Source organism: Triticum dicoccoides, chromosome 1B (assembly GCF_002162155.2).
Source record: "Triticum dicoccoides isolate Atlit2015 ecotype Zavitan chromosome 1B, WEW_v2.0, whole genome shotgun sequence".
Lineage (NCBI taxonomy): Eukaryota > Viridiplantae > Streptophyta > Magnoliopsida > Poales > Poaceae > Triticum > Triticum dicoccoides.
This window is the reverse complement of record NC_041381.1, coordinates 503,014,648-503,039,519: the sequence shown is the minus strand read 5'-3', so window position 1 is coordinate 503,039,519 and position 24,872 is coordinate 503,014,648. Positions and strand designations below refer to the sequence as shown.

Below are 24,872 nucleotides of genomic sequence, written 5' to 3'. Positions count from 1 at the left end.
ATATATTTACATTAGGTATAATACTTCAGGTATGTATATATTTTCATGATGTACAATTGCTCGTATGTGTATGTTATCATTAGGGATAATACCCCAGGTATACATACTAAGGTATAGGGAAAAGATTTGAAAATACGAAGGAAAAATGGTTGGAGGTATGTGATAATTATACGTGTTATTGTCATATAAATATTTAAACGAGAATTTTGGTCCGTATATTTTGCTTTTTTGCCAAATACATTTCTACCGGATATGTTGTATAGATGCTCATGTTTATAGGAACGTAAGGTATTTTACTTGACCTACATGTATCCATTTATTAAAAGCAATATAGTTTCCTTACATTTATTGGTATATACCAATAAATTTCACATCGAGGTATTTATATACAGAGGAGTTTCTTAAGTATGCACTTTTTTTAGGAACCTGAGTATCCAATTACAAATATATTTGACTACGTATGTAGGTACCTAAACTAAGAATAAATCATTGTCTACGTACGTACCAAAGTACGAGTATTCAGACTTTTTTAATTGAGACTATTAGAATTTGTTTAAGGAAAGAAATCGTTTATGAGGGAATCAATATCATGCAATTTTTTGGAAAATAATCTACCATCAATGAGCGTGGAGGTAGCATGCATGCAAGCAGAAAATGGAAAGCAAATTACTTGGAAGGTACTAAGAATTATTTGCTAATAGAAAATGTCTTAGCGGGTTAGATCCGAACAAGGTGCCCAGGCACCTAGGTGCCCCAAATGTGCTAATAGAATGGGTTTTGTGAAAATGGGTTTCGTGCCCTAAAAATAACTACATTTTATAGCATTATTAACTTCATTTCAAGACATACTAGAAATACAATCGATCTCCGCTATGATCACTAATTAGTAAAAATGATTTGAATTTGTAAGCTGTAATTATGCTGCATAATTACTGCAAAGAGGCAAATATGGGTCTACGGATGTACTCCTTCCGTTCTTAAACATAAGTCTTTATAAAGATTGCACTATAAACCACATATGGATATATGTAGATGCATTTTAAAATATAGATCCATTTATTTTGCTCCGTATGTAGTTTATAATGAAATCTTTACAAAGACTTATATTTAGGAACGAAAAGAGTATTACGCAGGCCCGTACCATAAGCCTGTGCAAGGTGTGCGCCTGCACAGGGCCTCCAGATCGGAGGGGCCCCAGATTTGGTTGGGTACAATTACTAATTGAGTTTTATGTGTGATAATCATGCATTAGTAGGACCAGTGCATAGGCACTTGCATGCCATTTGAGCAATCTACGATCGAGATGAGTAGTACCAGACTCCATGCATTAGAGCATCTCCAACAGCATGTCTAAATTTGGATGTCTATATATCCATATAGACAATGGTCTATAAAGATTCTCTGGTATACACGTCCAGTTTTGCAGCAGAACGTCTATATACAGAACGTCTATATTCTCTCTCCTATATCTTAATATTATTTTGTAACTACCATTTCAATTTCAATGGTAATTTAAACGATTTATAATTGCATTGGTTTCTAACAGCTGCTTGTGTTGAGATATTGATATTCAACATGCCCAGAAAACTCTCGTCGCCTTCCATCTCCAAAAAAATTGACACAAGTCTCATATAGCACTACATCATATGGCCTACTTAGCAGCATCAATATCAAATAAAATTCTCTATATAAGTAGCAGTAGCAACATTAGTATCACTGAACATATTTACTAGTACCAGCAGAGTATCTAATTAAAATTTCAGTTCAGTAGCACAGAACATATTCAGTTAACATGCACGGCAGTGCAGCGGCCACATATTCAGTTAAAACTGCATCTTCAGTTCAGAGGTCCCGCCCGCGTCAACTCCTTCTGGATCCCCTGCGCGGCTACCTCGAGCGCGGCGGCGCTCGCTGGATCAACCTCTCCTCCGAGCGCGTGCCCCCCAACCGTGAGGCGTCATTCCCCCGAGCGCGGTGGCGAAGTCTTGATCCAGCCCGACAGCGGATGGGGTTGTGCGGCATGACGGCGTCCTGGCGACGGTTGCACGCCTCTTCCTGGTCTCGGCGGGAGGGGAAAATCTGGCTTGCGGTTGAGCTTTGGACGACGCCTTCACATTGTCCACGCATGGACGTCGTCGAGGCCGATTTGGACAATGTGTATATTTGCACGTCCGTTTAGACGAGCTGCTGGACGCCAGTTTTTGGCCCTCGTCGTGTAAAACGCATATACACATCCGTTTAGACGAGCTGTTGGAGATGCTCTTAGTAGTACTACTAGACTCCATCCCGTGCGTGTCCCCCCTTCTCTCTCCTCTTCAAATTGGAGGATACCCGCGATTCTCCAATCATCATATTCATCAATTAATTTTTTGCAGTTCCCAAAATGAATCAATTATTAGCGGTGATTAGCCATTGGCAACCATTGTAAATACTTACTAGTGTTGACCGAAGAGATTTTTTAGCGACCGGAAACAATATTTTGAAGGGAATTGCTTATGAAGAAACAATTGAGGATTATGTAAGCTCTTTAATATTCAAAATGTTTTTTCTTGTATTTTTCGCAGTTTGCAGCAAATAAACAACTTCAATTGCAAATCTTTTTCGAATACAGTTATGAATAACAAATTTTCACGTCAAAGCTATTGGCACAAAACTTTCAATGCAACCACTTTTTTAGGGAATAGTGTCAAAAATAGAAAGTTTGGACTCCATATTATGTTTATATTTGGGAATGGAGGTAAGTATATATTACCAAAAAAACAAAAAGGAGATGCTAGTTTCAGCGAAAAGTAAAGGCATTGAAAATTTAAGATTCACTTTTTGACCAGATATAATTTCTGGGCATAACGTTGTGCAATATGTAATTGCTTTTGTAAATAAATTAAATTATATATAGGGCCTTATTTTAAATTTTGCACAGGGCCTCCAAATTCTTAGGTACGGCCCTGGTATTACGCAGGACTTCCCAACCCCACCATCCTTGCACAAGCAGAAAATAAACACAGGCCATTGGATGTATCGACGACGTCTTCATCCTGCATTCGGTGGCGGTACGCCGTGAGGGAAGCTCGGTGCCTCCTCTGGATCTCTGGAGCACCCTCGGGCCCGGGTAACGTTGTTAGCTAACAATATTTGACTCCCCCTTTCTTTTCAGAAAAAGGGTATGGCAGAAGTCTTAGATCCTTCCAGATGCATGAATATAACGTTGACGATCTATACAGACCACACACACTGAAGGAAAACAGCTACTAGCACAGAAAGACATACGTACATTCTTGTCAAATGTCAATAGTGTCCAATCCAATTAGCTAGTGCACCGGGTGATACCATGATGGTGATGCCAAATCCTGTCTCTGCGTGGTGACAAGCAAAACAAGATCCTCCCCAACATCTGCTGGTGCTGGAAACGTTACTGTTTACTGCCCGGCATTCCCACGTCTATAGGGGCATCGTTTTCATGGAGTGGCCAAGATAAGAACGTAATCAATAGGCCGGCACTGCTACTCTCCCCCCTGACCTTACCTCCTCTCCATCCAACTCTTCCTATATATACGATGCAGCCATCCATGTATCCATCATCCACACATATGAACACATACAACATTGTCATTTAGCTGTTCTTGCTTGCTGCTGCTGAAAAACCTGCATGCTAGCATCCCCTGCTCAGAAGAAACAGGGCTCTCGAGGAGGTCTGTCTTTTCATCTCGGTTTTGTTCTTGGTTCGTCGAGGAGAGACAATTTTTTTGGTGGTGCAAGCTAGGGGCTGAGGAGGTCGGACATGGAGGATGTGGCCAAGTTCTTGTTTGGGATTTCAGGTGAGTGTTCCTGATTTTCATTTTTCCTATGTGGTAGTAATTAGGAAGCCGTTTTGGTTATCTTGTGTGCTGTGGTTTGCTCATCGGTGGATGTTCTTGTTGGGACGTCCTTTCAACCTAATTACTGCTTGATTTTGTTGTTTCAGGCAATGTCATTGCTCTGTTTCTCTTCCTATCCCCGGTGTAAGTATTTCATGTACCACCTTTCTTCTTCTAAATAATTATTAGGTAGCTCTGCTATTTGCAAGAGATGGTTACAGTGAAGGTGTCAAGACAGCAGAGTGTTACTGGATCCTACACTTTTCTCCCTTTTATTGGAAGAATAATTAGGCTATTTTGCTCTCTCTTTCTTCAGTGAGACCAGGAAACATTATATTTCTGAGTCCAAATCGTACACTCCATATGTGTAAAACCACATGAATAACATGCACAGCCCTTTGGTGCACTCAACTACTAATTCATATATAATCATATAAGAAATAACCTAGAATTTGCTCAAAAGGAGCTTGAATTCCTGGGGTCCATACATCTATTAATCGCTCTTAATTTAATCTAGCTATGCACATAAACTAGAAACTTCCGGCACCCACCTTTGTATGCATATATTGCACCTTCCGATTTATTAATTCCAGACAAGTCATATTCAGTGTCCAATTTCTGATAGTATCATTCTATTCATGATGTTGAGAACGTGGGTGTTCACAGGCCTACTTTCTGGAGGATCATTCGTAACAAATCCACAGAGGAATTCTCCGGGGTGCCATACAACATGACGCTCCTCAACTGCCTCCTCTCCGCCTGGTAAAACCTCTCAATTTTCTCCAAGAACAATTAACAACAACACAATACGTGATTGTGATTTACGAGGCTGGAGATCCATCTCATCTCTTGCCTATTTTTTATAGAAACTGCCACCCTCACTTCATTGTTGTACGCTTCTGCAACGTGTTTCTACGCAGAGACATGCCGTTGTACACGTAGCTAATTAAGGCCGACACAAGTGCATAAACTATCCTTGTTCCAGTGTCTAAAAAAAACTATTCTTGTTCCCTTCCGATCTTGTCGATGGTTCAAAAGCTCGACGTGTTACAAGTGACAGCGTTTGATCTTGCCGCGTTGGTGTGCGTTTGAAGGTACGGGCTGCCCTTCGTGTCCCCGAACAACGTCTTGGTGTCGACGATCAACGGCGTGGGCGCGGTGATCGAGACGGTGTACGTGGTGATCTTCCTCGTCTTCGCGTCGAACAAGAAGGCGAGGCTCCGGACGCTCGGCCTGGCGTCGGCCGTCGCGGCGGTGTTCGCGGTCGTGGCGCTCGTCTCCATGCTCGCCCTGCACGGCCCAGCACGCAAGCTCCTCGCCGGCCTGGCCATGACCGTCTTCTCCATCTGCATGTACGCCTCGCCCCTCTCCATCATGGTAGGTTTTGTTCGTCCATGCATGCGTGCATGTATTCCTCCATTGCCTTTGCACTTGCACATGTTAGTAGCTTACTACTGACCTGGGACTTGTCGATTTCTCGCAGAGGATGGTGATCAAGACGAAGAGCGTGGAGTACATGCCGTTCCTGCTGTCGCTGGCGGTGTTCCTGTGCGGCACGTCGTGGTTCATCTACGGCTTGCTCGGCCACGACCTCTTCGTCACGGTAAGTTCTATTAGTCTACACACACGCACGCACACACACCTCAAATCCAACTTTGCTGTGCCGTCGGATCGATGTTTCTCTTTCTGATGCCGACAGGCGTCGTATAACCGCACAAAATTGAAGGAAACTGTGAGTGGGCATAATGACTGCACTAACTGCGTTGTCATTGTACTCTATGCCCTTGCCGGGCGGCCGGTGCTGCGGTGCATGAATACTCCTTTTGACTTGTGTATGTGCGATCCATGCATGCATGCACGTAAGCTAGCTGAGCGCGCAACGTGCCCTGAGTAAATGGGCCTTGCCGAAGAGGCGAGGCAGCGCCCATGCGCGAGTGCGGCCGTCGCCATGAAACATGCCTTAGCTATCGCCTAGCCAGTCACTGCTTCTGCAGATGTGCTTGGCCGTTCGATTGATGCTCTGTTCTTCTTTGCCAGATCCCCAACGGGTGCGGGAGCGTCCTGGGCGCCGCGCAGCTCATTCTGTACGCCATCTACCGGAACAACAAGGGCAACGCGGCCGGCGCCGGCAAGCTACAGGGCAACGACGTGGAGATGTCCGCCGACGGCAGGAACAGCAAGGTCGCCGATGGCGACGACCGCGGTGCGGCGGGGTTGACGAAGGCCGGCAAGATGGCCAGCCAGGTTTAGCTAGATCGGTCGAAGATCAGTCATATTATGTGCTTTTTCTACCAGTATCTTGTTACTGCAAGAATCCCGCGTTTTGACCTTGTGTAATTAGCCAATAGAGGACTGGCCTTTAATTACCACCCTTGTACCTGTTTGTAACCTAAGATGTAGCAGTATTGCATACGTGTACTGAAGTCTGAAGCTGCCTTTTCTACTTCTAAATGTAGTATACATACTAGAAAAGGAAAGCGAGCATTAACTTGTATCGCCCTTTGATGTGATCACGAATGATGCATTTGATAAGCAAACTATGAAGAACTTGACTTCTGATGTTGGAGATTTGAACAAAAATCGAAAGAAAAGGGAAGGAATACCGACTCTGCTAGGGAAGAGGTTGACGATATTTCTGCCGCTCAAATATGGAGCTGATTTACTCTGCTAGAGTGCAAAAACTGATAGAAATTAAGGCTGACAAAAGCCTAGCTCCAAAGATTCAAGAGCTTGAGAAGAGGCAGTCTCGTGTGGACTGGTATCTTATCGTGATCCCATAGTTGAACATGAAGGTGTGCTCAACAAGTGGACTAGTATCTTATCGTGATCCCATAGTTGAACATGAAGGTGTGCCCGACAGGAAGGATGACTAATGACATGGAGGATTCTCATAACCTAACACAACAGACAGATGAAAATGGTTAGAAAGAAACTGATGATGAGGAAGTGACGGAAACACAAACTGAACACAGGAATGTGGTCGTTCATAATCTTTCATTTGTCGTGCGAGGCGAATACCCAGGCGACTCTTGTCTAGGGTTTCGAAAACCTCTCGCCGGCACCGTCGCCGGTCCGCCTCATCTTCTATGGTCCCAGGACCATGGAGGCGCGGTGGATCCCGCCGTTGCCGGCGAGAGGACTCTATTTTTAGGGGATTTCTTCAGTTTTGCTAAGCTTTGTGCCATGCCTAGAAGGACGAGGTGGTAGCGGCTATCTGATGGTGCTTCTAGCATCGCCAGAGGTCGTGTGGAGGTGTATTTCCGGCGGATCTCGTGGGATTTAGACGGCGTTTGTTTTTGGTCGATCTGCTTCGACTTTGTCTCTCAGTGTGTATGTAGGTTGGATCTTTCCGAACTATGGTTCTCTTCATCGGCAGCGGTTGTTGTTTTGGTGCGTTGGTCCTATGAGGCCTTAGCACAACGACTTCCTGACTACCTACCACAACAAGGTTTGCTCAGCTCCGATGAGGGAGGGACAATGACGGCGGCGCGCCTTGGGCTCGCTCCAGTGCTTGTAGTCATAGGTAGGTGGTCTACTGACCTGCATGTAATTTTTTACTTATAGTGTTCTTTGTACTACCTTGACAGTTCATGAATAGATCGGAATTTTTCTAAAAAAAAAGAATATGGTTAAGGCTGCGATTCACACATGTCTTCAAACTGATTTGGGCCACGTTAGTGCGATCATCTGCAAGCACTCACGTCCTCATTAATATCCACCTAGGCAGGAGAATTTGGCACGCTCATGGGGTGAGACAAGGAGATCCCTTGTACCCCTCCTCTTCCTGCTCATCATGGATATTTTGAGTGCCATCATGAGAAAAGCGGATCTCTATGGGGTGTTTGAGAAATTGCAGAAGTGGGCTATGAATTCAAGTTAGGCTTGAATTTATATTTGAAATAAACTTGGAAATTTTAGTTCAACTTTAAATGGTTTCACATTGGCTCAAGATTGGCTCAAGAATTTAACTGAAAACTATTTCATTTAAACTGGATTAAGAATTGAGTCATATGCCCTGATAAGATTGAGTTAAATTCTAATTAGATTTGAATTTCCTAAAGTTTTATTTTATCATAAATATTTCACAAGTTCAATTTTATGTTTCTGAATTACACACCAAAAGTTATAATTTAGTTTACATTTTTGGTTTACAAATCGTACCAAGCTAAGTTTAAATTCCATTTGACTTGGATACTGTTGAACTATATTTAAATTTGGTTTTTAAATTATTCAAATGTGATATTATGTTCATTTGAAAATATATTCACTGGAATTATTCTGCAAAAAGATCATTTAATTTGGATTTATAGTTTGCAAGTTATATCCCATTTTAGTTTGAAATGTTTTTGTTTAAATTTTAATTTTTAAATATTCAAAAATGGCAGAAAGTTTATTCTGTATGGTTCATTTTACAAACAGTTTCACGTAATATGGACTAACAAGTAAAAAGTTATGATGTTTTCAAGTTTAGGGGCTTTTCTATAAATCTGCTATTTACTAATTTAATTTAATTTGTTTTAATTTAAACTAGGGATACGTGGCACTCTTTGATTGGACGATACCGATTCGGAACTGGAGCATAACGTGGACGTTGGATTTAAAGTGATCCGGCTGGCCCAGATCTAAAGATATCATTTCGTTTAAGTGATCTATCTAATGTGTTGGATCCATATTGGACGACTAATATTAGACAGAGGTTCACTGGGTGGCGCTAGGTCGTCGGAAAAGTGGCCGGAATCATCGGGGGCGATGAAGCTGCTGGTGGTGATGGCTGCTCTTGGGAACGACGGTGGCATCGGTGTGCTTCGGGTGTGGACCACGTGCACGTTCCTGGCACGTTTTGGATGAAACAAAATGTCAAGGTGATGCACGCGAGCATGGGAAAGGTGATGGAAAAGATGTGTGTGCCTGTGTGTGTGCGCGGGCGCGCGCGCACACGCGCGCCAAAAGGCCACAAGGCTCATCGGAGTTACGTTGTTGTCAGCGGCGCAATCTCAGGTGTCAATGCTCTGGGGGTCTCTGGGCGTGCGGACGACGTCGGAAGATCGCCGGAATGTGTGGGTGCGGGTGGTGGTGGTGGTTGGTTGATGCGGTGGTTGACCCGCCGAAATTTCACCGGAACAGAGGCAGTGATGTAGAAGATTTTGGGGGTTGGTTCTAGGGCAGCCTAGCGGCGGCCCGCGAAGTGAGGTGGCGCAATAGAGAGGGGGTGTGGGGCTATTTATCGGGCAGGTCACGACCACTGGCTTAAGTGTTAAGTGGGAGAACGTGGGTGAGTGGTGGCATGGAGCTTGGGCGTGGGCGGTGGGATTTACATGGGAGTTGAGGACGACAGCCTGATAGGTGGGCCCCACATGTAAGTAGGTGAGAGAGAGAGAGAGAGATAGAGAGAGAGAGAGCTTGTGGACGAGGCGGTTAACGTCGAATCTCACATGGGCTACTTAGATTAGATGGAGGTGTACAACTTTGGTTTTTTTGTCTTGACAGGCATGTGCGCTGGGCTGGCTAGTTGGGCCGGCCTACTAGGCTAGCTTGGCTGGTTGTGCATTGGGCCTTTTCCTTTTTATTATCTTTTCTATTTTTCTTGTAATCCCAAGGTTTAAATATGGTTTGAATTGGCCCAAATTCAAATAAATTCAAATTCTTTGGATATAAAACTATTTTATATTAAACTAGTGCAAATATATTTTGAAGAATTCTAAATTACTTGCCCTTATGTAATTTTCAGAAAGGGTTTTATGCAAAAGGAAATTCATATAAATATTCATTTTGATTTCCAAACTCCAAATATACACTGAAATCATGTGATGGAATATTTCTAAATGCACATCCCAAATTTAGAAATTTTGGGATGTAAGAATGGAGTAAACCTAGAAGCCCAACCTTAACCTTCCTATTCGCCAGCTTTTGTACCTAATTGTTCTATATTCTTCCACAAAATCCTAGCTTTGCTTCCCTTGGCTCCCGTATAAAATTGTTTTGAAAGCTCTAAAGATTGTCTTGCTAGGGATGCCAAACAAGCTTGGGCTGTCGGTTGGTTCCAGTAGTATTGAAAAAGGTAGAAACATATTACTAATTGAAGGTTTGTAACAGGCTAAGCGTGTGTCAATATGTTAATTAGCTCTGATGTGAAGAACAATCAAGTCATTTTCAGTCCTCCTATTGCAGTCAATCCTCTGGTTGATATGAAAAAAAAATGATTGATGATGAACATGATGCGTTGGAACACCTTCAAAAAAATGTTTGTCAAAGTTCTAATGGCAAGAAAGGAAAAAAGAAACTTACCTACAAGTGGTAGTGTGAAGCTTAAAAATAGAGGGCCAAACAAAAATGGTTATTTAGTGATAGATCGTATTTGGTATTTCCCCGGGATTGGGGGATCCATTAAGAAAAAGTTTATGGGAGAAATTATTTGTGGACAGAAACTAAATTTAATTGGTATTCAAGAAACCTAGGTGCAAAAAATTATTTCTGGATGGTTAGATGATGATTGCGGACCTAATAAGTTGAGATGGTTCTGTAGTGTTGTATTAGGCATATCACGAGGACTTTGGTGTGGTGTTGACAATGAGCTTTCTAATATTATGCGAGCATGAGAATTCTTTTTTATTTGGGAATCTTCTACGTAATAGGAATGATGGTTTTAGTCTTTTGAATGAAACTCTATTTTTCTAGGGGTGGTTTTCATATTGTTAGAAGAAGTGAAGATAAATCTTCAAATGTTGTTGTGGAAAGTGGTCAATGTTGTTCAATGTAATTATTGAAAACAATAATCTCTTATAATTAAATCTATCTAATAGGAGGTACACTTAGTCTAGCGACCATGATGGGCCCTATATGAGAAACTTGAAAGGATACTAATTAGCACTAGGTAGGGAATGCAGTTCCATATGAGTATTTTGCCAGGGCTATTGAAAGGTCCTCATTGATCAAACCTCCCAAATCCCAATTGATTGATACTGGTAACTAGGGAGCTAAATCTCAACCTTTTAAGTTTGAACTTTGCTGGCTTGAGAGAGATAGCATCAGAGGGGTGGTACATAATGTTTAGGACTTGCATTTGTATGAGAGTAGCTCTGTAGATGAGTGGCAATTGAGGTTGATGAATTTGAGAAGGAAATTAAAAGTATGCCATGTTAATATCTCAAGAGAATATTAGCGTAGGAATCTAGTTTTGAATGATAAGTTTGTGACCCTTAACTAGAGATATTTATGGATTATATGCTTATAAAGTCCTGCTGAAAAATCTGTAAAAAAAATGAGTTGAAATACATATGAAAGAAGATGACATAGATAGATGTAGAGAGCAAAAGGAAAGTGTTGAAGTTTGGTGCTTGTAACACCAAATACTTCATTGCAAAGCTAGTTGTTGGATGAGAAAAAATTTCGTATTCTTCCTCAAAAATAATGAAAACATAACTAAAGAGTGGGATGGGATTATGGCGAATATAATTTACAATAGTTGTTGACCATATAGATAGGAATGGCATGGATGCTAATTTTGGTTAGATCGTGCCATTGGCATTGATATGTATATATCATTCATTGTTAAGTATTCTTGGACAAAACCAAATCTATAATATTTTTGTAGATCACACTAAAGCACCTAGCCCTGGTAGATTCCCAACCGAGTTCTAGCAAAATTTCTCGGACATCATTAGTTTCTTTGAAAAGATTGTTACTTGATTTTTGTCAAAGTAAGCTTGATGTACATAGATTGAAATATGGTTATATTTCCTTGATCCCTAAAGTACCAAGTGTTGATGATATCTAATAGTACAGGCCCATATGTTTACTCTCAATTATAGTTTGAGTTACTAACTATCCGTATTAATAATATACAAATGCATGTGGAAGTGAGATCATTTATCTATCCTAAACTGCATTTATGAGAGGTAGAAATATTATAGCAGGCATACTCATCATGCATGAAATCTTACATCGTGCACATGTTTATAAACAATCTAGGTGATATTAGTAGTTGATTGTGCAAAGGCATATGATAGTATTAACCCATCCTTTGTGTAAATTAATGAATCTTAAAGGTTTTTCTGTTCTAGTTATTAGCATGACATTTAAGTGTTATGGGTAATGGTAAAGGTTTGTGTTTAAGTCAACAATGAATTGGGGCCCTACTTCACCACCCTTAAATGAAGAGTGGGTCTGGAAAATTTTAATTTATAAAAGTTATTTGAGTAGGCAAACTCTATCTCAAGCGAACAAGAAAGTCGTTGTTTGGTTGAGATAGAGCTTTCCTACTCAAGTAAATTTTCTCATAGCTAATGCACATAGCCACAAACAAACCGTCTAAAAAAGTATATATAAATTGACAAGTTGGCAAGAGTAAAGCCATATTATGCCGAAACTATGCCAATGTTGATGGAGGAAGTGGACCAATCTAGAGGTTATACTGCCATCCATGTTAGGTAAAAACCTCCTTGGCCACCGACTCCAACCGCATGCACACCACCTTGAACAACGATTAGTACTCCATTCGGTGTTGCATATACCACATACGAAGCTAGTACGTACACGGCAAATAATCTGCATAGGAGAAGGGATTTTTCCATCAAAAATAGACTTATTTCTACATAGCCACAACGACATAGTAAGGCAGATGCTCCCAACCATATTGGTGTAGTAAACATATTTGGTATTCCGTCAAGCCAATGACCATATATGTTAGGAACCCTTGTGTGCGGATATAAATTAGACGCTATTTCGATGTCTTCTCATATAGATTGTGCAAACTTGCACTAAAAGAATAGGTGTTTGATTGTCTATTCGTGAGTACAAAAGGTACCCTTCTTACTTCCTTGCTAGTTGCGTCGAGCGAACTTGTCTTTGGTTAGCACAACTCCTCTCCGAAGATACCACATGTAAATCTTAACTTTTAGTGGCAAGTTCGGTTTTCCAGATTAGCTTATTATTGTCCACTAGAATTCCTGAGTGCAAGAGCAAACAATACATAGAGTCAACTGTGAAGGAGTTTGGAATCTATTAATGCAATGCTCATAGAAGTAGTAGCACAACCCCAAAACAAAAAATGTGCCTGTGTATCCGGTTTAGATATACATACCAACTATTTCTTCAACTTGATTTTTGGGTAAAAATTATTTATAAGTTGCCTCAATTTGTGATTGTGGGCAGTCCATCCAGGAGAGGGGAGGCGTAGTATCGAGGCTGAAGACGGCGGTGCCGCGAGGCGTGGGGATGCCAGTGCTGCCTCAAATGGGAGCAAACCAGAGCCAAAGATGTCACTGCCTATGCAGGGGAGTTAGAGATTAATGGTTCAGGTGTCAGGGTACGGGGGGGGGGGTACTATCAGTGTCGGAGAAGAAAAATAGATGTGACTTTATAGAGATGGTTGGGTCAGAGGTGGCCAGAGGAAGGCAAGACGATGAGGTGCACCCAAGAGCGGCGCTGACCGTGGGTGGTGGCAGCCGGTGGCCCAAAAAGCGTTGGAAGATGGATCGAAGGAAGGAGGTGGAGGTAGAAGAAGCACCACAACAATTCTATTTCTCCTAAAATAGACTTTTGCCCCACTTTATATATAAAGCAACATCACAAGAAAGTACATGAACAAATGATAAAATATGATGGGGAGACCCCCCCCCCCCATAAGGAAAATCAAGAGATAACCATGAATATAGAACAAGCCTAACACTTAGTTGAGGATTCATCAAAGTCTCCCAAGCTCTGCGACAACGCCAACAAGAGGGTGATGGTGCAAATCGTTTCCACTACCAAGTCCCAACAAACATACTAAAGTTTTCACACGGAGCCCTGGCACAAGGACTAGCCCCACGACGACGTCTTCACAAAGCAAGCGGCACCCACCGGTGCCAGCATTATCGGTGCCAGAAACGCAAAGCTTTTGCTCGGCAAATGATGTACACAATTAGAGGAACCTCGGTCACCACCACAACGAGGGTCAGCCCATCCACACTAGATCCAGGCCCTGCCAAAGCAGAGCAGAGCCTCCCGCCGCTGCACCCCTTACCACCTGATGAGGACATGACTACCTTGGATATGACCAAAACTATTGCATACATGTATATTTGTGAGGTGATTTCTAATGCAAACTATGCAATGATTTATTTATGTCATCTAGGACAAAAATACTTCACAAACTTTTGTGTCATGTCTAATTGCAGGTGTATGGGACAGTTTTACAATCCACACATGAAGATAAGGGGAAAACAGATGTTTAGGTGTGTTCAAAAAGTCCTCTCACGTCACTTTTGGGCCAAAATAAGATAGAGTCCAAGTCTCTCACGTTCTGGATTCAGATTCGGGCTGCACAGACATACCTGACTCAAAACGCCAAGACCTCTTTCATACGGACTCTGAATTGGGTGATTCTTTTTTTTGGAAAGTAGATTTCGTGCTCTTTCCAACCTAGTTGGATTCACCTTCAAATTCGACAAGAGTGTTGAGTTATCGACGAAACAATCTGATGCTGTAGCAAAATCCGAGTCAAACTACAAGTGCAAAGGTGTTGTATCACCTCCACCTGGGTCCATGGGCCTCATACGACCAAGGGTTAGTTTTAGGCTGCCTTGGGACATCCGCCCACCTCCTTGGCCGCCAACCCTTGCTCCTATATAAGTAGATCCATCTAGTAGCTTTTTGCTTGGGATTTGTTTGGTTAAAAGTTAGCCATTGCAACTTCGTGTACTTTGTTTGTGTCCAATGACCAGACCAAGACCGCTTTCGGATCCCCACTTTTATCACCACTTCATATATATTTGCAATATTCAGATTGCTTTATCATATTATTGCTTGTTCTTCGATTGCATGCAGGAATAGACCTTCGTGGTCACATTGATCGTGCTTCCAGCATCGTCAGTAACCTCAGGAGATTGGTTTAGCGATTGCTAAGGTGCAACATCGTGCATGTTTGTAGTCAGATCGTCAAAGTCGTCTCCACCAAATCGATAGTTATCATATCATTGAAAGATCGGGACACCCTCACCTCTATCAAGTGGTATCAGTTTTTAGGTTGCTCGGTGAGAATATCAAGTTTTCCCTAGACTAGATTTATTTTCTTACCTATTGTCCAAGAAAAAGCCACAAAAAAAGTTAGATCTATTCATCCTTTGTCCAAGCCAGTCTGAGTGTTTGCAATTTTCTTTTCATTGTTTGCATTATTGAATTATCGGTTGCATCGTCGTGTCGAGTTGCTAGTCTTAGTGTCTAGTTCGTTTAGAGTTTCGAGTTCTGTTTATATTAGTCACTCCCCGCTGCATTGCTATTCCTTCTGCTGTCCACCATCACATCCATCAATTTCCACCTCGTGCTACCCACCATTCATTATCATAATCATAGTTGAGGTCGTTCACATCTGTGCTTCATCCAATTTGCATACTATCTAGTTTGTTTTGGAAAGAGGGAGAGAGAGAAAAAAGAGAAAAAAAGAGAGAAAAAAGTTTAAAAAAAGTCCAAGAAAAAAGGAGAGAAAGAAAAAGAAAAGAAAAATGTGTGAGGAAAAAAGAGAAGGAAAAAAAACAAAATTCGGATCTATCTAGAGTCAATCTCATAGCTGAATTCGGATTGGAATCTGTTTTGTGTACCGTTCAGTAAAATAGGCATATCTTCCTCATACGTAGTCCGTTTTGCCTCTGTGAGTACTCAAATTAAAGCTAGCGACGAGCTGCATCTAAATAGTTACAGAAGCTTGTTTAATATTTGACACCTCAAAATTGGCTTCTAAATAGGTCTTTTTGCCCTCCGAAGTTCACGAACACACCTTATTTCAGTTTTTCGGGCCAGTTTTAGATATTTTTTCGACTCCTCATATCCACTCGGAATTGAGTGATTCTTTTTGCGTTTGAAAGCTTGAGTCAGTGCCATTCTTGAGAAAAATTATCAGAAAATTGGCACAAAATTTTCTAGAGGAAAGTTGGAGAGAAAGTTGTTGGTATATCCTGCTTGGAAGTTGTTTCACATCATTATCTTTACTGCTATTGTGATCTTCACTTTTATCTTGTTGCCCACAGCTACTTCATATCCTTTATTGATGCTAGTTGTGCTATGTCATGACCTCATTAGTGTTCTAGGCTCACGTCTCTAGTCTGGTCTAGCCTAGAACCAGCACAGTACCGTCGTTGAGTGTTTATTCAACATTGCATCTCTGAATTGATTATTGCTAATCTTTTGCTACCAAATATTTAAGCCTTCCAAACTCCACATATTTCTACACCGTGTGTACATATGTTCTCCTGGCAATCGCTTTACTCAATCTTCAGAGTTATTTGACACCGATGGTTGCCTGTCACCACTTGATGCATGGTAAGAACGTGTAAGATATTGATATTTACTAATACTGTGAGTGTTTTACCACCACATCCTAGTAGTTCATAGCAAAATTATTCTTGGATTTTGATTCTTGTTTTATACTAACTATGGCAGGTTTCGCAGTTGTTAGTTCTTGGGCTTCATCGATCGTGGGAGATTTGCCACCACCTAAGAAAACACAACAACCGTCACAAGAGGAGCAACAACATCAGAATGCACATAATCAGGTTAATGTTTTCATGCCACCATTTGTTGGTCGTTTTACGCTTGATTTATATATTGAATGGGAGTACGAAATAAATGCTATATTTGCTTCCCATAATTTTGATGAGCGTGGAAAATTTCAAGCTGTGCTTAGTACTTTCAGTAGCTTTGCTTTAGTTTGGTGGAGTGAATATTGTTGGTTAAACCCTGATTTTATACCTACTACTTGGGATGATTTAAAACTTGTCATGAGAGAGAGAGATTCGTTGATGTTTATTATACTCGTGGCATGATTAAAAAATTACAACATTTAAAACAAGGCACTGACACGGTAACAGAATATTATGATGATTTACAAACTACATTGTTGCACTCATTTTTAGAAGTGATGAAGATTTTATGGATAGATTTTGGGGAGGATTAAACCGTGATATTCAAGAGATACTAATTCATGAAGAGTGATATCCTATGGACCATTTGTTTCATCTTGCTTGCAAAGATGAACAGGAAATAAAATGTCGTGTTTCCCACAAGGAGAACAAGCGCAGGTGCACATTCCAAGTGTTGATACATATGATTCTTCAACTACTAGGCGTATTGACAACCACATCCGTTGTTGCGAGGACTACATCATCTCCACCATGTGACACATCACCACCGAGAGTGCCTACATCATCTGAGTTGATCATAAGAGGTAATGACAAAGGTACAGATTTTCCAGTTTCACATGAGAAAGATGCATGCCTAGTTAACTTAAATACATCATGTGTTGAGTTATCTATTGATTTGGGCACAACGCCTATTATAGAAAATTGTGTTACTGTCATGAATGCGTCATGTGATCAAACAACTGAAATACCAAGAATTTTGAGTGCACCCATTGAATTAATTGTTGATGCAAGAGAACCAATGTTTAATTATTTTGATATGACCTCTAATCTTGGTGATGATTCTGTGACCATTGACTTATTGCATGTTTGCTTAAGCTTGTTGTAGCATGTAAATTTGATGCAAGTAAGGTTTATTCACCAATGTTAGGATGGTTTAATGATGAACATTGTCAACCTTTTCAAATGAATAAGAGCTTCACTTATATATGCAAACTGAGTTGCAATATTTTTAAGCCTTCTACCTATTGAGATAATATTATGGATTTAGATTTTATGAACTATGAAGGTTACTCATGTATACATGTGTCATATGTGCAAAAACCAAGGAAAGTAAAAATGGATACATATACATATACAACATGTACACCTTATCTCTTTTGTTAGCCACATTTTAGATTAAGAAAAGCAACGCCGAGGATGGCTTTGTTCTCAAGAAGGGGAGGATGATGAGGACATGACTATCTTGGATACGATCAAAAATATTGCATACATGTATATTTGTGAGGTGATTTCTGATGCAAACTATGCAATAATTTATTTATGTCATTCAGGAAAAAAAATACTTCACAAACTTTTATGTCATGTCTATTTGCAGGTGTATGAGACGTTTGTACAATCCACACATGAAGATAAGGAGAAAAGAGATGTTTAGGTGATGTCCAAAAAATCATCTCACGTCACTTTTGGGCCAAAAGAAGATAGAGTCCAAGTCTCTCACGTTCTGGATTCAGATTCGGACTGCACAAACATACCTAACTCAAAACACCAAGAACTCTTTCATACGGAGTCTGATTTGGGTGATTCTTTTTTTGTTGGAAAGTAAATTTCGTGATGTTTCCAAGCCAGTTGGATTCACCTTCAAATTTGTACGGAGTCTTGAGTTATAGACGAAACAATCTGACGCTGCAACAGAATCTGAGTCAAACTACAAGTCCAAAGGTGTTACATCACCTCTACTTGGGCCCATGGGCCTTGTACGACCTAGGGTTCGTTTTAGGCTGCCTCAGGACATCCTCCCACCTCCTTGGCCACCACCCCTGGCTCCTATATAAGTAGATCCATCTAGTAGCTTTTTTCTTGGGATTTTGTAGGATCGAAAGTATTTCTAGAGGGGGTGATTAGACTACTTGACCAAATAAAAAACTTGCCTTTTCCGAATTTTAGTTATTGGCAGATTTTAGCAACTTAGCACCAGTCAAGCAATCACAATACAATTCAAGCAAGCATGCAAAGAGTATATGAGCAACGGAAAGTAAAGCATGCAACTTGCAAAAAAGTAAAGGGATGGGATTGGAGAGAGGAAACGCAATTGGAGACACAGATGTTTTTGTCGTGGTTCTGATAGGTGGTGCTATCGTACATCCATGTTGATGGAGACTTCAACCCATGAAGGGTAACGGCTGCGCGAGTCCACGGAGGGCTCCACCCATGAAGGGTCCACGAAGAAGCAACCTTTTTTATCCCACCATGGCCATCGCCCACGAAGGACTTGCCTCACTAGGGTAGATCTTCACGAAGTAGGCGATCTGCTTGCCCTTACAAAATCCTTGGTTCAAGTCCACAATCTTGTCGGAGTCTCATAGAAATCTGTTTGTTCTTTTGTGTGGAACCTGTGATCCACAGATGTTCTCCTTCTCACTGCATATGGATCATTCTTCCTCCAAAGTCTCGGACCTGCATCCTTCCTGATGTTCATGTCCTCTACCACTGGATGTGTGTAATTATGGTTGGGATATTTGGTTTAAGCTTTCTTAGCACTTGGGCTTCAGTTTCTTCTTCTACAGCTTCAGGCACTGGGGCCTTGTTCTTCTCTTCAGCAGGGATATTTCTTGTGCTCCTCTTGGCTGGAGCAGCAGCTTTGGGAGCTGGTTTAGGCTTAGGAGCAGCCCCTGATCAGATTGCATCTCCCATAAGCTTCTGAGCTTTAGGTGCTGGAGCAACATCCTCTTCCTCTTCCTCTTCAGATTCTCTCATCATAGATGGCTTGCCAATAATCCTAGCAGTGGTCTCCTTGACCCTCTCCTTCCTCTTCTTCTCAGCAACAACTATCTCTTTGGGTTCAATTTCCAAAGTTTCTTCAGTGGATGCTCTGGGCTTAGACATTGGAACTCTTCTTGCTGGTGCCTTCCTATTCAACCCTGGCTTGGTTGATGTAGCAGTGCCAAATTCCTTCTTCACCACTTTCTTCTTTGAAGTGGCCCCATCCTTAGTTGCAACATAGTCTTCATCCTATGAATCTGAGGTTCTCTTCTTTCTTGCTCTAGTAGCTGCCTTGGGCAAGTTACTAGCTGTGCTCCTGCTGCCCTCATCATAACTACTGGAGGTACTAGTGCCCTCACTCAGATGCACTTGCTCTTCAGAGTTGTTCTGGCTATCACTTTGGTTAGACATATTGCAGGCAAACTGTCAGCAGACCCTATGAATAGGTTTTAGATGAGGTAGATTGGATGAGCATCACAGAGTACAGAGGTTTTGCGAAACAAATGAGTCAAAAATCTTAGTTTTAGTTCTCTACATAAATGATCTAGGAGCTACCAAATTGACAAACTCGGTGATACCGAAGCAACTTTCGAAACCTAAACTAGTGAACTCGGTCAGACCGAGTCACAGTTTGGTGGCACCGAGATTGCTAGGGTGTCACAAAGAAGTGATCTCGGTCACACCGATTTGCATTTTTCGGTCAGACCGAAAAGCACATGTGCAATGGCCTAAGCCAAATCGGTGAGACTGATTTCTACGATCTGGTCGGTCCGAGATGAGTTCTGCGGAGAGCTAACCCTAAAATTTTCGAATCAACCTAGGCCTAAGGAAGATTTAACTAGATAGATTGATTGCAATCATGGAAAGAATCATGTCATTGTCCTCATGCTAGGAATTGGAGGTATAAAGACATCACAAGAGGGCAAACACATAACCTAGAACGGCGGGTGTTCGCTACGGCGGTGACGGCAGAGCAGAATCCGTCGACTGGGGCAGAATCCAGCGGCTGGAGGTCGCTGGCAGCAAGGAGGCGATCCGGAGACCCGAGGAGGCAGAGTGGGACACGCGTGGGCTGAGGGGTTTGGAAGAATTTTCCAAAATCTCACCCGTGGGTATTTACATCCCGACCCTGTCGGTGTGACCGAGTGGAATAACTTGGTGGCACCGAGATTGCAGAATCACAAGCGGTTGCTGCAACTCGGTGTGACCGAAGTGTTCAAATCGGTTGCACCGAGATGAAAACCTAGATCAACTTAGTGAACTCGGTTCGACCGAAGTGGATGACTTGGTCAGACCAAAATGCACAAAGAGGTTTCGTAAGTTTAAGTCGATGACGAATCGGGGATTCTGAGTGCTCCTCACACAGAGTGGTTTGAATCTGACTTGATCAAACTTTGTGATGTAGCATGAATAGAGTTTGAGATGAGAAAAGCATAGATAACTAGAGAAGGTTCTTAGGCATTCTTGTCCATCCACTCGGCATAAAAAGAAAGAGCCAAACAAACAAAACAACAAGTGGATGTCCTCGAATGAGTAAAATATGCAAACTGCATGCTGACACAATAAAATGGCAAATGAAATATGTGACAAAGCATGCACAACCAATTCTAGCATCTATCAAGCAATTGGCGATGACTAGGTCATCTATATATGAGTATATTGATCATAGGTCATACTCGTCGTTTAAGCACAAGTGGGGTTGCCACTTTTACATAAAGCATTGTTGTGTTCACACCATTAGAGTTGCTTTAGCTAAATTCTTAGAGCAAAGCTCCCCCTAGATGTGAGATCCCCCCTAAGAGGGATGAACTAACCTTGGGATTTGTCGATGATGACTTCATGTAGGTGTTGAAGATGTGGATGCTCAATGTTGTTGTATATCATTTGGAGCAATCCATTGGAGTGAGTTGCACTTTCAATACCTACACGGGTTAAACCCACAAGGAACAAACAAGGATATCCATAGACATATAGAGTGAAGTACACACAAGATGATGTCCATGGAAGCATTGGGTTACCTTGTCCCTTGTCTTACCAACAAGAGGGTTTGTGACTCCTTGAACTAGTGCATGATATGAAGGTTGTTTGCACTTGTTCTTGCCAAAAAAATATGAGTGAAGTTTGTTGGCGGAGTCACCCTCAAGAACTCTCTAGTCCTTCTTCTTCGGGATCCACATCATCTTGATGGGAATCCATGGGAGTTGTAGTCGTACTTGATGAAGTAGAACTTGATGTAGTCTTGGGAATCCACTTGACCAAGGCTTTGGGAGCTTCTTCAAATGCATCAATCTCCTCTTGAAGCTTGTCCTTGCCTTTTAGCTTGTGGTCTTGTGGTGGAAGATCATCTTAAGCTTGTGTCCCTTGGAAAGAAGTAGGATCATACTTATCTTGTTGAGGAACAAACTTCGTCTTGGGGTATTGATCTTCTTCCCACTCAACTCCATTGGGATTGAACTTCCGTTCAAAACCAACACCTTGATTCTTCCGGTGCCTTCATTGCTTGCATACAATTTCCTCGAATTGCTTACTCCTGGCAAGACTCTTTTAGACACTTTTCTCTATAATTCCCTTCAATAAGCTGTTTTCTTAGTCAAGTGTAACTTGTCTAAGACAATCATTAGTGGAATCAAGAGAACTACTAGAAGCAACAATATTGGATTTAGCATGATTATTGTTACTACTAGAAGAAGAATCTTTCTTACTCTTGTTGTTAGATTTAGCTTGTGGCATGTAAGTAGATAAGAATAAATGCTTGGCAATGTAAGAAGAACTTTTCTTGCGAAGATCGTCATTGATTGCCTTTAAAAACTCAGGCTCTTGCTCAAGGTTGAGCTTTTCAAAGCGTAACTTCTCATGAGTATTTAAAAGTTCTCGATGATCTTCCAAGGTAGTTTCATGAGCTAACTTAAGAGTGTTTAGTTCTTTAGTTAGACGCTCAATCATCTCCTTATCGTTGTCATTCGTTTTATCCTTATTAGCATGATTAATTTACGTTCCATCATAGTTTTCATAACTAGAGTTGTCAAAAAGTAAATCATCATCACCTAACAAATCATCTTCATCACTATTGAACTCAACATACTCGGGGTGTGATACCTTTGGGCCTTTATCCATGACGCATCTTCTAATTCCTTCATTTGGTGAGTCAAATACGTCGTAGGAGTTGGTTGACACAAGTGCTAGACCGACAACACCTTCATCTTGAGTATATTCGGAATAAGAGTGATAACTTCTCTCGGAGTGATGGTTGGAGTCGGAGCCGGATACCCATTCACCAACATGAGCTTGATGTCTTCGCTTTGTGTAGCTCTTTGATGACTTGTTCTTCCTTTCTGAATCCTTGCTTCTCCGAGAGGTTCTTCGTTCATAACGATCATCTCTACTCCTTCTCTCTCTTGGTGGTGATTCTTCTATTTTCTTGTAGGGAGCCGTACACTCATTGGAGTAGTGTCCGGGTCTTCCACAATTGAATCAATTACGTTCACGACTCGAAGATCTTTTGTCATTGTAGGACCTTGACTTGGAACTTCTTTCCTTGCTTCTACTCTTGTAGAATTTTTTGAAGTTCTTCACCATTAGGCTCAATTCTTCATTGAAGGTTTGTTCCTCACTTGATGATGTAGGAGCATCACATGAGGCTTTGTAAGCACCACTTGACTTGTTGTGAAGCTCTTCGTTATCCTTGAGTGACATCTCATAAGGAACAATTCTTCAAATGACTTCCGTTGGCTTGAGATCTTTGTAATTAGGCATCGTTTGGATCAATGTGCACACGGTATCATATTTTTCATCCAAGGCTCTTAGGATCTTATTGATGATGAATCTATCGGTCATCTATTCACTTCCTTAGCCGGCAATCTCATTTGTGATGAGAGCAAGCCTAAAGTACATTTCAGTGACACCTTCACCATCCTTTATTTTGAACTTGTCAAGTTGACTTTGAAGCACATCCAATTTGGATTCCTTGACGAAGTCGGTACCTTCGTGCATATCAATCAAAGTGTCCCAAATCTCCTTTGCATTCTCAAGACGGTTGATTTTGTTAAATTCTTCGGGGCACAATCTGTTCAAGAGGATATCACAAGCTTGAGCATTGTATTGCGGCATCTTCAACTCTTCCGCGGTAGCTTCACGGTTTGGTTCTCTCCCATCAAAGAGTTCACCTTGCAAGCCAATACAAACAATAGCCCAAATGGCGGGGTTATGTCCAAGAATATGCATTTTGATATTATGCTTCCAACTAGCAAAATTAGTACCATCAAAGTAAGGACCTCTACGGTGGTAATTTCCCTCGCTAGACGCCATACTCTCCTAGGTTTTGGAACCAAGGCTCTGATACCAATTGTAGGATCGAAAGTATGTCTATAGGGGGGGTGATTTGATTACTTGACCAAATAAAAAACTTGCCTTTTCCCAATTCTAGTTCTTGGCAGATTTTAGCAACTTAGCACAAGTCAAGCAATCACAATACAATTCAAGCAAGCATGCAAAGAGTATATGAGCAGTGGAAAGCAAAGCATGCAACTTGCAAGAAAGTAAAGGGATGGGATTGGAGAGAGCAAACACAATTGGAGACACGGATGTTTTTGTCATGGTTCTGATAGGTGGTGCTATCGTACATCCACGTTGATGGAGACTTCAACCCATGAAGGGTAACGACTGCGTGAGTCCACGGAGGGCTCCACCCACGAAGGGTCCACGAAGAAGCAACCTTGTCTATCCCATCATGGACATCTCCCACGAAGGACTTGCCTCACTAGCGTAGATCTTTACGAAGTAGGCGATCTCCTTGCCCTTACAAACTCCTTGGTTCAACTTCACAATCTTGTCGGAGGCTCCCAAGAGACACCTAACCAATCTAGAAGAAAAGACTCTCCAGAAGGTAATAGATGGTGTGTTGATGATGAACCCCTTGCTCTTGTGCTTCAAATGATAGTCTCCCCAACACTCAACTCTCTTTCATAGGATTGGATTTGGTGGAAAGATGATTTGAGTGGAAAGCAACTTGTGGAAGGCTAGAGATCAAGATTCATATGGTTGGATTGGAATATCTTGGTCTCAACACATGAGTAGGTGGTTCTCTCTCAGAAAATGAGTAGTGGAAGTGTAGGCACGTTCTGATGGCTTCCCTTACAAATGAGGAGAGGGTGGAGGGGTATATATAGCCTCCACACAAAATCTAACCGTTACACACAATATACCAAACTCAGTGGGACCGAATCATAAAGTCGGTCGGACCGATCCAGTGCATTATGTGACCGTTATGAATTTCGGTGAGACTGACATGTCAACTCGGTGGGACCGATATCATTAGAGTTAGGGCATAACGTAATCTTGGTTTGACCAATTACACAAATTCGGTGGGACCGACTTTGGTAATAAGCTAACCAGAGAGTTGGTCAGACAAACTCGGTGGAACTGATTCTCTCATCTTGGTTGGACCGAAATGTTACGAAAGGGAAAAAGAGAGTTTACATTGCAAACTCGGTGGGACCGATCGCTCATCTCGGTTGGACCGAAACGTTACAAAAGGGAAATAGAGAGTTTACAATCCCATCTCGGTGAGACCAAAAAGACTAGGGTTTCTGGCAGTGGCTATGTCAAACGAACTCGGTGGCGCCGGATAAATCAAATCGGTGGGGCC

At 41.7% G+C, this 24,872-nt stretch overlaps 1 protein-coding gene across 1 annotated transcript; it reads left to right on the top strand.

Moving 5' to 3' along the window:
• Positions 1 to 3,568: 3,568 nt before the first annotated feature.
• Positions 3,569 to 6,279, top strand: LOC119344872 (bidirectional sugar transporter SWEET1b-like). Its single transcript, XM_037615170.1, has 6 exons — positions 3,569 to 3,815; positions 3,962 to 3,998; positions 4,521 to 4,616; positions 4,949 to 5,231; positions 5,338 to 5,457; positions 5,892 to 6,279. Exons 1-6 carry the CDS (start codon positions 3,779 to 3,781, stop codon positions 6,102 to 6,104), a joined length of 786 nt encoding a protein of 261 aa, XP_037471067.1. The 5' UTR covers positions 3,569 to 3,778; the 3' UTR covers positions 6,105 to 6,279.
• The last annotated feature ends 18,593 nt before the right edge of the window (positions 6,280 to 24,872 follow it).

Excerpts from the sequence above, each read along its gene's own strand:
- LOC119344872 (XM_037615170.1), top strand. The coding sequence starts at position 3,779 with ATGGAGGATGTGGCCAAGTTCTTGTTTGGGATTTCAG. Across the intron at positions 3,999-4,520 it reads TTTCTCTTCCTATCCCCGGT|GCCTACTTTCTGGAGGATCA; the intron begins GTAAGTATTTCA and ends GGGTGTTCACAG. Across the intron at positions 5,458-5,891 it reads GCCACGACCTCTTCGTCACG|ATCCCCAACGGGTGCGGGAG; the intron begins GTAAGTTCTATT and ends CTTCTTTGCCAG.